Genomic DNA, 15,766 nt, shown 5'->3' with positions numbered 1-15,766 from the left:
TTCATCTGTGACACGTTTTTTGTCACCCCCCTGTTGTTGTAATACTCATTTCAGCCACAAGAGGCTGAATTTGCACCACTACACAAAGTCTTGCGCCCAAAATGATTATTATTAAAGCAACAAACACTTGGAAAAATGACCCTGACAAAAATAATGGTTTCACTTGCAACCCCTTTTTTTTCCATCAATATTCTTCGATGAAATTAAGCAACACTTAAAAAAATGAAGGAACTGGAAAAACCTATTTTTCTGTCCTTGAATCATGAACACAGGACATACAATAATTTAATCAAACTTAAATACTATTTTATATTTTATACATTTTCTCACTAGTTCCTTAGGGCTTCTGTAGTCTTACAACTATCTGGACAAAAAGACACAATTAAGCTATACAAAAATAACGATGCTTGAAAAATTAAAAACCCAAACATGGCCTGAACTCAATAATTCATTATATTTGTGAAGAATGAATTATGGGAGCTGACAGTAGCATGGGAACGACAATATACCAAACACACACCAGCACGAATGATGAGATGAGAATTGCATGGACCCAAACAAACAAATACACAAAAGTCATGAGCAGTGAGCGAAAAAATTACCACAGTGACTGACAAATAACGAAACTGACGAATGAGTCAGACATCCACAAACTCTTTATACCTTATTTAGTGGGTCAACCAAGTAGGAAATGTCTTTACAGACACTCTGAAGCTTAGGGGAGAAGAGACACAGTTCAGAAGTTGCACTGAGGGCGCCGTACGGTCCAGACAAATGAGTTTATCGTGCTTTGTTTCACTAAAGGGTTCAGGTTCCACTAAAGAAAACATGATCCAATCTCTGTGAAGATGAGATGGTCCTACGGTCTAGTCAAACAATCCATGAATAACTGAAACCTCATCTTCCATATGTAGCAGCTTATAGTACGATTGGCACCGAGACGGACCACCACAGAGGAAAAAAATGATTTGACTTTGTGTATATTTTAGTTAGATATAATAATAATTAAAATGGAAGCTCTTTGGAACTCCAAAGGCATTTGCTTATTTTGTAAAAGAAGAGGGTTGAGGTAAGTGCATATTTTGGCCATGTATAGTTTGAGACCTTGTAGGTTATATTACTAATATTGTTTATAAGAAGAAGTTACGGTTTCTGTTTTTGCTCCTGACCACCAAAACAAGCTAGAAGAGCTCTGCACAGCACTGCGCTTTTTCCATGAGAAAGCAAAGACGGGCCACCCAAAGCCCTTAGGTTTGAATAAACTCTTCGTCAAGGTGCTTTACACTCTCCCTCAGCACTTTGGCAAAGGAAAGCATAGCATCAACACTGCTTCTGTTATGACCTTTGTGCAAGACAAGTAAAGCTAGCCTGCTCTCGCTTTAATTCCACCCAGCTTGATTTTTTTTCCACCAGGCTACTGACGAAAAGACAGTCTAACAGAAAACAAGAGCTACACCTGGGAGCTTGGTGAAGAAGAGACATTAAAGCTTGAAAAACAGACAGCTTGTGATAACAAGGAAGGTAAAAGTGAACACAGACAGAGACAGGGAAAAGGCTGGGTGGAGAGGGTACAAAAAGGGCAACAAATAGAGGAGAAAAGAAACAAAATATGACAAAAAAGGGAAGAAGAGTGTATCTTACCGTGTCCTTTGTAGGCGCCAGAATCTCTTCGATCATCATACTGTCCCGTGCGAAGGAGCTCCGGTTGAGTGTGTTGGACCTATCCGAACTGAAGGAGCGGAGGCTATATGTTACCACGCAACCCGGTGCCGTGGGCAACAACAAGTGACGGGCAGGGGAACACGACATAAAACAAAAAGCAAGGAATCCATTACTACATGCAACCTCCAGGGAACCAGATTCTTTACTTACTGGACGGAGAGTGTCCAAAAGTGGAAAATAGAGAGAGAGAGGCTGGAGAGCCCGCAGTTGAAGAAGGATAAGATATTGCAGCAGGTTATTCAGAGATGGAAATGTGAGTGAGGCCAGTTTGTTTGCATTAAGAGATAGAGGGAAAGAGGAGGAAGAGGACACAGACGGCCACTATTTCTACATGGTTGGTGTGCATCATGAACACGGATGTAGCAAAGTGTCTAAATGATGAAATGTGACAGATTAGTGGAATCGTCGGCACCCGGCTGACAGGTTTCTCGGCAGATCTTCTACTGACGGAAAAAAATAAATTACTCAAAAGTGTTTCAAGCCGTTAAATCTAACTCAGGCTCTCAGACTGACATTGCTTTATTCTAAGATTAGCAGCTGACCTAGACCCGTTTTTGAGCAGCAAAAATACAAAAGGGAAGCTGGTCTTTTCTATCTGTCTTGCTGCAGTCTTTTTTATGGCTGTGTGTGGTGACGTGTGCCTATTTTTGCAGCCTCTCAGACTCAATGCGGAGCTGTAGATTCCTTTTAGTTTTTTTTTTTTTTGTCTTTGCAACAGGGATTCGATAAGTGCAGAAGAGCCAGTATGCTTGTGTGAAGGCACAGTCACGATACATCATCTCGTTTACATTTTGTGCACTTGTACAGGCAGATAAATAATGTGTGTTTTCTGTTTGTGCTCTATAAGAGGCTCCAGAAAAGACACAATCCCAGCGACAGAGCCGTCAACTGTGACAGAGACTTATTTTTTCACAGTGTATACTGTATGTGTTGGGGTGATGTGTCCTGGGGTGAGCGAGGGGGGGTAGAGAAAATGCAGAGCTCAGCATGTTTGAGTGGGCACACTATTCAGCACAGAGAGAAGCCCTTTATTCAGCACAGCCTGCCTGCCCCGCCATCGAAGTTACCAAGCAACTCTGTACGGTCTGAATGGACTCGCTGGCATGGCAGCACCGCGTTACCCCTCTCCCCCCCCCTGCTCTCAGCCGGACTCTGTTTGTTCTTCACAGCTTCCTCCTCTTTCTCATTCTGTCCATCCTCCTCACTCTTCCATAAACACCCAAAGCTTTTCCATTTCCTTCTTTGTTTCCTTCTTTCTTTCTCATTATCTCGGTTGTCCTCTTTATTCTATTTCTGCACGCCATGCCACTTAACACCACTCGTCTTTATAACGCCGTCCCATCATCTCCTCCTCTCTCTACTATCCTCATTTCAGAGCCCTGTTGCCATGTATTTAGCCGACAGCTTACTCAATGAAAGACTTGTTTCACTTTTTCTCTACCGTGCTGCTTTCCTTTAACCGCATCCTTCTCTGTCACCTTCCTTCCTCTTTCCACACTGCACCACTCCATTTATTTTACTGTTGATCAATCAGTCTGCCATGCTGTAAAATTCATTTCCCATTATCCAAATGACTTGTTTATTTTCTGCTTGGTATCTCAATTTATATACCAGCGATCCTGTGCCTTTAGAAAGCTATTAGTCTCACTTAAAGGAACAGTGCAGAGGATTTAGGGGATCTATTTACAGAAATGGAGCATAATATTCATAACTACATTTGCATTAGTCTATAATTACTTGAAACTAAGAATTGTTGTGTTTTCGTGTTTTTTTTTATCTACACCTTATTTCTACAGTAACCCAGAAAGGACAAACCAAACACTGGCAAACCAAACTCTGGCTCCTGAGAAGGCCTTTTGCGTTTTTTATCCGTACACTTCTGGAAAGGGATGGATAAAGGAAGGGGAAATTTGTTGGTTGCAATCTGCAACTTCACTGCCAGATGTCACTTAATCCTACACACTGCTCCTTAAAAGAAATAATTGTTTGAGCCATTGTGTATCCATGTAAATTTGTCTGTGTGCAAATGCATATGTGCACGTGAGACTTAGTGTCCGTCCAGAGAAAATCCTGAGCCGATAAGTTTCCATCTCTGCAAACCACAATTTACCATCCAGAATGAATCTCAAATTATTGACACGTAAATATAGCAGATAAAAGGGGTGGGTTATTAATAGACTGGTGTGTTTGATCCCTGGAAGTTACACTTGTTACCAAAGTGGCGCTATACAAACATAGACAAAGTGCCACAAAGAGCAAGCCACATCAAAAAGTTCTAGTATTAGTCCACACAACTGAAGAAACAGCTGGAAAAAAACAAAAAACAAGTGTGGCTTTTATTTTCTCATTTCCAGCAAAATTGCCTCTTTTTCAAACCTGCATCAAAAAATAATTACATTTTCATTTTGCAGATATGATGGTTTTTTTTTTAAGAAAATATGGTGAGTGGTGATTAGCTAAAATGGAACGACAATCTCAAAACACAACACGTAACAGCAACAAAGTGACAAACGTGTTACCACAAACAGCAACACCTGATGACACCAATGTACAGTGGATGACTCATGGTTAAGGTTAGCATTTTTATGGGTGAAGGGTAAACAGTAGTTTAGGAGTCACACAGGGAGAGGGGACATCATTCACAGCTAATGTTTCCTACTACTACTACTACTACAACTACTCTTTTCTTACCTGAGTCTAGGGCTAGAATGAGAGACACGGTGCAGAAAAACAAGAAAAAGAACAAAATAGAAGAGTGAAAAGCAAAGCATTTGGAAGACACTCAAGCATGATGCAGCTTTCTTTTTTCCCCTCCATATGACATTGATGCTGTACTTTTGCATGGTTGTACAGTATGACTAGGCACAAGCTTTTCTTCTTGTCTCTGCATGTGTGTGTGTTTGTGTGTGTGCAGCCCAGTCAGAAAGCAAACCATGCAATGTCGATGTCATAAACAGAAAGGTAAGGAAAAGAAAAGAACTTGCTCAGCATCACACATTCATTGATCAATAAATTACAGTATTTCACAGCATTACATTTACAGCCCTGCAAAGAGATGTCTCAGTGATTTCAAAATCTACCAAAAAAGAGATGGCTGGTTGCTCTGTGTATTAGACTGTGGATAAAAATGTGTTGGGTGCTCTTGGAAAACCTGGTAATAAACAGGAAGGCAAGCCAGGCACTATAAAATCTAAGAAAATTATCAAATGACCAATGCAGGTCCTTGGCTTTATGGGTTGTCTTTTTGATATTTCCTCGTTTGATAATTTTCTCTTATTTTGGAGCGGCTGGATTGCCTCCCTGTTGATCAGGAGTTCAAAATGTAATTCGGCTAACAATCTGTTCTTCTTCTTCATATGCTATCACACACCAGCTGCAGTAGAACAGTAAAAGTTTGAGTACTTGTAGCTCTAATTGTAGCAGATGGACCTACAACTACCGATTCCCAAATAAAACGGAATGTGATAATTTGGTTGTCCTTTTTTTGACATATATTCAATTAAAAACTGTACAAAGACATTATATTCTATGTTTAAACTGATTGTTTTTTTTATACTTTTCTAAATATATACTGAATTCTGAATTTGATGCATCCTGGGTTGTTGTTTTTTTTTGCATCCCAATCTTTTTGGAATCAGTGGTTACATTTTTATAAAAATAACACATTTTTCTGTAGTGACCTTTTTATCTATTCACATTAATACTATACTTACTATCAACAACAATGGAAAACAATAAGCCGTTTGTGCAAATAACTAAATCTTCTCAATCTAAAATGCTCAAATGTGGTCACAAAACTCTTGTAGTTAATCTAATTTAACTTTTTTAAACCGATTACAGTAATTCACACGATTCAATTCAAAACTCTTTCCAACTAAGGACCCATGAGGCCCATCAAACAAGCCTGTTTACATGGAATATCCTCATTTATTTCAGTGTTTCCCTTGTCTGCTGTAACCTGCTGATGTAATCAGCTTCCTGTCACAGTTAGTGAAGTTGTTTTTATCAATCCAACCATCACAGCACATCTGCCATCTGTCAGTGTGGCTACAATACACTATGGACCTGCACAACACTCGTCCTGTGTGCTGCTGCTGATGTGTTTTCAATGGAGCCTGACAGTTTTCCACAACATACTTTGTTCACTATTGGAAACTGTAGTGACCGAGCCCCGGTGTGCAGCTGTTCACTAAGAGTATCACAGGCATCGCAGTTCAAAGATCCAGCTTATATCTCTTGTGTTACACTATGGGTCATTTGTAATCTTTGCCTGGGTTTGAATGAGGCCACACAAAACGCTGAATCATTTTGTCAGGTTGAATCATTGGTTGGCAACTTTCCAGATGCTTTCTCTAGCGGTTTTCATTATTCTGTTTGTGTGTGAGTGTTTGTGTCTGAGTATGTGTGTGTGTGTGTGTGTGTTGGAGGGGCTGTACATTATATGATCGGGTTCAGTCCTACAAACTCTGTCGGATATAGCATATGTGGATAGGGTAAACAACCACAGCATCAACTGCAAATGCATAAACATAATGTGGCCACAGTATTCTGAGGACATAGTTGTGAGCACTGCACCAGAGTACATCAGAGGTTCTTATAATAGAAATGACAGGTGCTTACCTGGCTGAGCGGGCTCCTATGCTGAAGCCCATGTACCCCTCCTGAGGGAGAGAGTCATCCCCCAGCTCCTTGAGGTCCTGAGGCCGCAGATATTTGTCCGTGTCCCCGGTCATCGCATCCTCACCTGGTGGGGGGGATGAAATTATTAAATCCTCCTGTTAACTTTAAAAGCCAATCCGGGCAAAAAAAGAGGTGCGATGCGGCACCTCAGGAAGAAAAACAAGCCCTCACTGCCGACATCAGTCTCCCACTTACTTCATTATAGTAAATAGAGGAGGCCTTCGATCTTTTATTAAACCCAACACTGCAACTGCATAGCCTCTCTGCAACTTTGTCTATTCATTTGACTGTGACACAACAACAGCATTAAGATGGATCACTGAGCAGCGCCGATGCTAGTCTGTTTTAGAGGTTAGACAGTGATAATTTTAGAGAGAAATGCCATCAGAGGCAGCAGCAAAGCCACTTTGCGGTATATCTGGAGCTCTCCTGTAAAACCAAACGCAGCTCCTTTCACAACACTCAAACACAGAGCGCAGCAGAGGGTTTAACAGCAACCAAAGCCTGAGCACAATAAGCAGAGAATAAGCAAAGAGTGCACAACCGCACCGCACCTCGATCGGCGGACCGGTGGACGATGACACGCCGGTCAATAAAGCCGGCGGAGCGGCTACTGTGTTTCCCCTTCTCCCTCATGTCCGGCTCTGTCCTGCCTGCAACACTCTGCTCCTTCACCGCAGCCCCTCCCCCTGCCTTCAATACTGCCGCACTCCGATCAGACACCAGCACCGGTGTCAAGTTAGATGGCATTAAACAAAGCGTTTCCGGTGTCAAATTTCAAAATAAAACCACAGGTGAACTGGTTTTAGTTGTCAAATCCCATCTAGAAACAATGAAAATAGCCATTCTGAACCCACAGAATGACCAATTCAACTCCCAGAAAGCAATATGCTAATCTAATTTAGTTAAGTTAGGGAAATTTACTGGTCTATTTCCCTGTTTTAATTGACTGTTTTTACTGTTTTCAATTGTGTTTTGCTGTTTTTAATGTTTATGTAAAGCACTTTGAATTACCTTGGTTTGGATTGTGCTATACAAATAAACTTGCCTTGCCTTGCCTTGCCTTGCCTTGCCTTACATTAATGTAATTTTTTTCTGGGTATCTGTGCCACATTTACATATTTCTCGGTCTTATTAAATGACCAACTTGTGTTGCAACTTCTACTGTCTACAACAGGAATCTAGGCCTTTAAGAAAAGTACTATGCATTTGCTCTGTGCAACCCAAAACTTTCAAATACATCTAAACTTGCATTATTATTATGTTAAAAAGATTCCAGTGTTATTTTATTTAGAATTGCAACAAATTATTTAGTCTCTCTGCTTTCTCATTTACATCTTAATTTCTTAATCCCACAGTTAGCCCATGCTCAAAATTAATCTGAGGACAATGCTGAAAAATAGACTATTTATCGCTATCTATCAATAAAAAATGCAATAGTTGGGACAAATTCAAAATGTTTCCAGATTATAAAAAGCAATGTGTCATTTATTGGCATATAAAATGTAGATAACAAAAAAATTGGATGTCAAAGCAAAACTTTTGAGTCTGGAACTTTCCATTGACCTTTACTCTACAACACTGACACAGAATCAAAAAACGAGGTCTGTGTTGACACTTGTCATCCAAAACTTTAGTTATCCACTCATAACTAGCAAACATTATATTACAGATTAGAATTTAAGACAGGCGACAGAGGTATTCATTTTTCATTTAAACATTTGTTCGGTCTATGCTTTTATTCTGATGGCAAATTTGCCTACATAACTTGCTGTTTTTTTCTAGCTGTTTCTGTCTGACTTGACACAACTGGAAAACAATTGGCTTCCCGCTGCTGTGATAATGTATCACGGTCCCATTCAAGTTCATATGGCTAGCCCACTACACTGCCCACCCCGACACACACACACACACACACACACACACACACACACACACATTTACAAAGTCGCCGCATCAAACTCTCTCTTTCTCTCTCTCTCTCTCTCTCTCTCTCTCTCTCTCTCTCTCTCTCTGTCTCTCTCTCTCTCTCTCTCTCAGTTTTTTTCCTTTCTCTAACGGCACAAGTAAAATAAATAAATAAATAATGTCCACAAAAACCAAGGCTGAGTATGTTGCCATCCATTTCTACCTTCCAATCAAACAGCAAAAATAAAAATGACTGACAAAATCACTCATGGCTTCCCACTTTCTATCTGTCCCTCGATCGATCCTCAGTAGGCCTATTTATCTTTTTTCTTTTCTTTTTTTTCTTTTTTTTACATCGAAGCTTTGAAGACACCAAACACCGGCAATTGAAACTTCCTCTTGTGCTCTAACGACTTACCTTTGTCCGACGCGGCCATATTGATCCAAACTCTTCTTATAGATTGTTTCCTGAGTTATTTCTATTTCTCTAAAGCTCCGCTTAAAGTCCCCCGAGTGAAAAGTAAATCCAGTGAGAGGTGAGGACTATCAAGTAGTCCATTCACTGCTTCTGCTGCTGATGGAAAATGTTGCCCTCTCTTCACCCCACGCACTTAACTCCACTCAGACCAACTTGCGCGTTTGTTCCTGGTGCGCACATCCCCGCCAGCGTCCCTCCGCAAAGAAATACAATTCAAACTCTTCAAAGTTTTGCGTCTCCCTGCTGCGAAACGGCGCACATTGCTGGTCAGAAAGAGCAGGAGTCAAAGCCATCTGCCATCGGCGGCCACACCGGGGTTAATTCTCCTGCAGGCGGCTCAAAAAAGCTCATCCCATTGGATTTAAAGAGAGAAAGTCTCGGCGCGCTCGTTTGGCTCAACAGCATCCACACAGTAAACTCTGGCTGAAGAGAGTCAACAGGGGCCGCACTGAGAGTGTTTACCGATCTGTGGAGAGCACAGTCAGCTGACAGGCCATTTGAGCAAATGCTTGGGAACCTCAGTGAGAGCAGACAGTGACGGAGAGCAGAAGAAAACACTCCTCCTGTCTTTTCTTTCTCTATGGTGGAAGTCTGGCTGCATGTCAAATTGGGAGTGGGGCTAAAATAATGATGAAATAACCACCATTATTTTTGAGCAACTTTTCTCTCCCTTCTACATGTTGCACACGATGACTAAATCTTGCACAAGAAGAAGTAAATTTAGAACAATTATGCAAGAGGTTTCTGACAGTTAAAGACACCAACTGTCGTAATAATATCCTCTTAGGCCAGTGCTATGGGGATTACGGAGATACTCTACACTGTTGACAGCAAAGCACAACAAGGAGTTAAGATGCTTTCTAAATATGCTACAATTAGGGGCGATAGTAGTCTATAAAAAGCATGAAATAAGCAGAGGGAGGCCACACACACACATACACAGACCAGGAGTGTCCCTCACACCTACAGCTTAATAGGATTTGCTTCCCTCATATAGGATTAAACAGAGATGTTTCCTCTAACTCCTTCCTTCACACACACACTACAATAAAGATGAAGGAGTGCAGGCCTGAATGCAGCAGCTAACAGAGGCCGCCCGGTGCTGCTTTCTATTGGTCAAAGTGAACATCAAGGCCGCACTGCACAAGTGCAATGTTGATGAATTATGCACGCAGTATAAACAGTTTATATGGAGCACATGAGGCCATGGATACTCTTATTTATAATTCCTGCATGGTCGTGATAACACACTGAATCATAGATGTGCCAATGAGGATCTTCATCATACAGCTGCAGTGCAAACCTCATCCTTTATCACTTGATATGTGTGCAACTTGTTGAGTCTAGCTGTATCACCTGACATAGAAACTCCACACCCCCCTCGTACTGTCCCCTAAGCAACAGCCCATGAACAAGCTCATCAATTTTACAGGCCTGTTAGCTCTGTGGTTCCAAAACAAAGGGCAGACAACTGAAGTGGGCAGCCCGAAACAATGTCACTTGTTCCATAAACCAGTGTTGTTTGGCCCTGCGGTGCTACAGTTATTCTGTTGATATTTTGAATGTTACGTTTATTTATTGAGATTTACATAGCCTACATGATTATTTCAGTGAATATACTGTATGCAGGCCTTTTAATAATCTATCGTCATAGTCACATTGACCTTGTTTTCATTTTCTCACAGCAGCTGCTTCAAAGAGACTGAAGTCAGGATGACACTTCACAAAGTGCTTTTGATAAGCAGAATCAGGCAGTATGAGGCTTACAGTGTGCAAGTACTTAAAAATAACAAATTCATTTTTAAGTTGCAGTGAAAATAACATCAGCAGTGTCAGTTTGTGGATAGAAAAAGGATACTCAGGCTTGCCAGAAAACCAGATTCAAGGCAAGAACAACTACAAAATGTATACCTGTTTGGATTGGATTTATTGTACGATTTGAAAAAGCTGAGAATTATTAAATTGTATTCATTGTATATTATTAAAAAGTCTGAAAATAACTAGACCTATGTTATATATTTTGTTGAGTTGTGTCTAAGAGAAATCTGCCATTGTTATGACGTGATACACTTTCCCCATTGCTACACTTTTTAAAACTATATATTTCAACACAGATGAAGAATTTTAGAAGATTTACTGAACATCTGGATCCTAAGTTCTCAGAGAAACAAATGGAGCTAACATTATCGGCAGCTAACTGCCAAACCGGATCGGAGAAAAACTGATTTTTAATGTCAAATTGCTTGATCAGTTCTTTAGCCATTTTAATTATGGGTCCATATATTTTGGAGAGGAGGAGAACTCCGTGGATAATTCGGCTTCCTGTAAAAACCTCTTGAACAATGAACACTGAGGAATCCTGACCTGGAGAAGCTGACTGCAGGTGCTACAGGCTGCAGCTGGACCTTACTAAAACTATGTCTTTTGTTATTGTTTTGATTAAGAGACCTCTAGTGGCAGAAAATGACATATTATGCATTTAAAGTGCATAATAACTGAAGAGCATGACCACAGCAAAGCTGAATAGCAGCACAGTAAAGGTGAGCTTTGCAACGGGACAGCTCTGCTCAAGTGCGTTATGTTAAAGGGAAGCAAACAAACAACAGAAAGGCGGAGAAACCGGTCACAAATACCTTCTTCAACATCTGAAAAAGACTCCTCATTGAGAGTTTCTGGCACATTGGCCCGGACTGTGTGATTCAGATACATACAGTGAGACATGCACGTTAATAAAAATAAGACACAATCACAAGTGAATGGAAATCATGCAGGGTGTTGATAATCAAAATGAATTAAATTAAATGAATCAAAATCAACAGCAACAGTTTGCAAGTATTAATTAAATCTTAGTATTCAATGGCTGAAATGAGGAGAATGAAGAGAAAATTCTTCACATACCTTCATCGTCGGACATGTCGAGGAACTCATTCATCGTCTCTGGAACGTTGATTTTGTGTTTTTCTGATGCACTCTGTAAATGTAAAAAATAATAAGAGGATGACTGAACAACTGTTCTGCCAAAGAACAGAGTTTTTTTCAAACCAACTCTCTCACTGTCATTACTGGACCATATTGAAAGTGTCAAATCACCTGAAATAAAATATTTAAGAGACAACTGTAGTCAGTTAATGAGTTCAGCGTCTACATTCCAACTAAAGTGTGACCTCCATGTGTGTTTCCTAATATGGACGTTAAACTGATACTTTGCCATGGCCCCTGTCACAGTAAGAAGTAATGATACTGTATGTTTGAAGGCCATGTAGCAGAGCAGCAAAGGTTCCACAGGCTGCAGATGTACTGTACCTTCAATAGAGACATAAAACAGCAGCAGAGGCCTCTGCACAGTGAATAATAGATCAATCAGACAAAGGTGTAGGAAAACGACCTTGATCTCTGAGTTACTTCACTGTACACAGAGACAGTTATGACTAATACACTTTGTTGCTGATAGTGCAGGATCCTCAGTGACCTCTCTGTCCGGCTCTTCACTCACTGTCCCCCCTCTCACTCCTGTGATCTCTCCATCATACTGCTGCCTCTCTTTCTTCCACACTTTCTCCCCCTCCCTCCCACTCTCTCTCTCTCCAGCACACGTGTGTGGATCAGATCGCTGTGAGTGACCTGAGCTATTTGAGGAGAAACCTTAAGCTCCAATCTAAGCCCTCTCTCTCTCTTAATCAGGACAACTTCACACATGTGACACAGCGTGAGTGACTGACTGACTTGCTGGCTGATTTGTAGGATTCACACACTGACTCCACTTACGGTATGCTGCTGGTTGACCGGCCAAGTTTTAATTTGGGGTGAGGAGTCGGTTAAATAATTCAGCTGGTGGTGGTTTTACATTTGGTTTTAGTGCAACTCTGACAAATACTTCAGACCATTTTCCAAAGCATATTAAGGAAACAGCAAGCCTCTTAAAGCAACGTCAAACAAAATGATTTTATCACTCTCACACAGTGCAGCCTTGTAACTAGTGGTCACTGAGAATGATGATTTTTCTAAAACAAGTTGATCTTTATTCACAAACCTAACTATCTGTATACTTTTGAATAATTGGAAAGTATTGCATTCAATATTGTGCGAAAACATGCAGAACTGAGTATGATTTATTCTCACTTTAATGTCTTTATGCTGACTTATATTCTCTGGTTACTAAAAAATGAACAAATATAAAATAATAAATAAGACATTTAAATGATAAGCCTGCTAATTTCCTCAACTTCATATTTATTATATTAACCTGGCTCTTGTAATCAACCTATTCCCAAATAATAAAAAATATTAAAATACTTTATAGACTAATATTTCACCCTTAAAATGACCATTTGCTTATCAATTAGTCTCTTGTGTTACCTTGAATTGAGGTATACTACTCGTCCACACAGGCACTGACTCGTTAATGTTTTAAATAGTAAAATTTTAGCAAAAAATGGAAAAAGAAAATTTTGGTGGAGTACAGAGCATATGGCTGGATAAATGAGACTTGAATTATACATGAGTTGTGTGAGAGGTTGTAAATGGATGATATAATAAAGTTTTGCTGTTGTTAAGCATGGCTGCCATTTGCTTCACTTCATCAAGAATATATGCAATTTTCAGCTGTTTTCTGATTCTCCCTTCACAGTCGAGGCGTGTGAGAAATCAAAGTTTTCTTAAAATTTTTTAGGTAACACAAGAAATATACAACAAATGGTCCTTTTAAGGGTGAACTATTCCTTTAAATAATCTTAACATTTATTGGTGATGTGATAAAGATTGTGTGATATTATTCATATGCCGTTGACAGAAAGACAGTGTCTCACCATGGTGGACAGGTTTTCATCCGTCATGGGCCTCAGAGTGTCCACAACAGAAATGTATCCAAGGCGACGGGCGATGGACAGGGCAGTGTTCCCATTCTGGCCAGTGACAAAGCAACAGGACGTTATTCACAGGAGGAGCACAGACAAAACAAAAGAGCATTCAGTATTTCATCACGCTTCAGCTCTGTTGGAGTGTGTTTGTGCACTGACCACGGTGAGCTCGTTGGCCGAGGCACCGTGCTGAAGCAGCAGGTTGATGATGTGGGTGTGGCCCTGCTGGGCTGCCTGGTGGAGAGGAGTGTACCCGTTCTAGAGAGACACAGACACACAAACACAGTCAGGGAAAGACAGGAAATATTATTGTTCTTATAAAGGGGAGAACAGGACTAAAACACTGTGATTGTGAGGGTGTGATGGTTGGTGAACACGTGCTTTTCTACCTTGGTTTTTCCGTTGACTCTTGCATGGTTCTGCAGCAGGACGTTTGCCATCTTTGCATTGCCATAATGACAAGCCACGTGCAGTGGAGTGTAACCCATCTGCATGAGGGAGAGACGCAGACATGAAAGGGCGTGGAGATGAATTGAGAGAGAAAATTTATGTATGATGACTGGCAGCGCAATCTTGTTCCATCACAGTTTCTGAACAAACTCACTGTTATATTTATGGGAATAAAGTGCATTTTTTTAAGAATTTTGCAAGAAAATTGTTTTTTAGCACAGGTATAAATCAATACTATCTCTGGTTGTAAATACAACGTCAAAACTGCATCATATTTCATGTCCTTGTTGAATTGTGAGTACAGTGCATTATGGTAATGTGGGAGATCAGTGAGTGAATAACCTATTTGCTGTAAACAACTGTCCTGTCAGCACAAATACACACACACTACATAACCTTGTGTTACTCCAACCTTCAGTGACTGCAGGTTTGTCTCAGTGAACGTGAGCAGCCTGTTATAGGGCCTGGTGTGTGCTTGTGTGTAAGTGAATGTAACTGACAGAGTGTGACCGAATATTAGAGCCTGTGCATGCTCATGTGCATGTGTGTGTGTGCTGCAGTGTGTGTGGGGCATCCATAAAGACATGAACACCTTCCACTCGGGTATCAATCCTTTATTTATGTAGCATCTGAGATGATTGCGCATGCATGTGTGTGTGTGCCCAAGAGTGTGTGTGTGTGTGTGTGTACTTTTCTGCTGCCATGTATACACTGAAACAAGTCTAATTCAATAAAAAGGCAAGCATACACAGCAAAGTCAACGATGCAAGTAAATTAAAGGTTATGCACCAAACCTAAACTGCAAAAATAGGTTAAAACCTCTTATCTGTGTGTGTATTTACAGTGTATGTGTGTGTGTGTATTTTACCTTTGTTTGTGGGTTGACATCAGCGCCGTGGTTGAGAAGGACTTCTGCAACATTGACCTTGTCCTCCTGCGCTGCTAAGTGAAGTGGTGTAAGTCCGCTCTGTGTATGAGGAAAGGACACACACAAACACATGTGAACACTCAAGTAAATTTGTTACGGTGGGAGCTCATAATAAGACTGAGACCTGCCATCTCACTCAGGAAACAGGATGTTTAACTAAAAAAGTGCAGAAATGGTGATTTAGGTGATGCTAGAAAGGACTGCAGACTAGGCGTTTGTAAATCTGCATTTGTGTGAGAGAATTAGCTTGTTTTGTAACACACTATCTACGACACTGATTTCACCTTATTGCACACGTTGACGTTAGCGTTCTTGGTCAGCAGCAGTGACACCAGGTCCACGCTGCCCTCCTGCGCTGCCAGGTGAATGGGGCTGATGCCCTGCCGCGTCACCGCATTGGTATCGGCGCCGTACTCCAGCAGTGTGGTCCCAATATCCATTTGGTTCTTTTTGGCAGCGATGTGGAGAGGCGTGTAGCCATTCTGAGGCAGGAGGAAAAGACGCAGGGGTTATGAGGCTGGATTGAGCTCTTCTTGTTAAAAATAGTGGGGATTGGGGACACGCATATGTTAACATATCACCCAACCCTATTACATATAATCAAGACCACAAGCCAAATACTGAGCCTCTAACAAAAAAGTCAGAAGTAAAAGTAGTTCAATGTTACTGCAACCACAGAAGTTATATGGAGTAATAAAGTCTCAATGCAGAGATATGCACCTCAACATATAACATGCTCCCAAA

At 40.8% G+C, this 15,766-nt stretch overlaps 1 protein-coding gene across 2 annotated transcripts in view; it reads right to left on the bottom strand.

Moving 5' to 3' along the window:
* The window catches only part of ank3a (ankyrin 3a), a 149,013-nt gene that overhangs the window by 34,455 nt on the left and 98,792 nt on the right, over positions 1–15,766 (bottom strand). The window contains exons 18-27 of one of the 2 annotated variants that reach the window (XM_059359181.1): positions 15,307–15,504; positions 14,963–15,061; positions 14,034–14,132; positions 13,804–13,902; positions 13,594–13,689; positions 11,687–11,759; positions 11,422–11,478; positions 6,343–6,466; positions 1,642–1,729; positions 664–714 (exon numbers count right to left, since the gene is read on the bottom strand). In XM_059359181.1, the coding sequence (XP_059215164.1) occupies positions 664–714; positions 1,642–1,729; positions 6,343–6,466; positions 11,422–11,478; positions 11,687–11,759; positions 13,594–13,689; positions 13,804–13,902; positions 14,034–14,132; positions 14,963–15,061; positions 15,307–15,504 (984 nt within the window). Of the gene's footprint in view, positions 1–663; positions 715–1,641; positions 1,730–4,413; positions 4,426–6,342; positions 6,467–11,421; positions 11,479–11,686; positions 11,760–13,593; positions 13,690–13,803; positions 13,903–14,033; positions 14,133–14,962; positions 15,062–15,306; positions 15,505–15,766 lie in introns of both variants that reach the window. The other variant, XM_059359182.1, reaches the window with a different exon arrangement.

The sequence above is a fragment of the Centropristis striata genome, chromosome 20, assembly GCF_030273125.1.
Source record: "Centropristis striata isolate RG_2023a ecotype Rhode Island chromosome 20, C.striata_1.0, whole genome shotgun sequence".
Taxonomy (NCBI): domain Eukaryota; kingdom Metazoa; phylum Chordata; class Actinopteri; order Perciformes; family Serranidae; genus Centropristis; species Centropristis striata.
The sequence above is the reverse complement of the archived record's forward strand: the minus strand, read 5'-3'. Positions and strand labels throughout refer to the sequence as shown.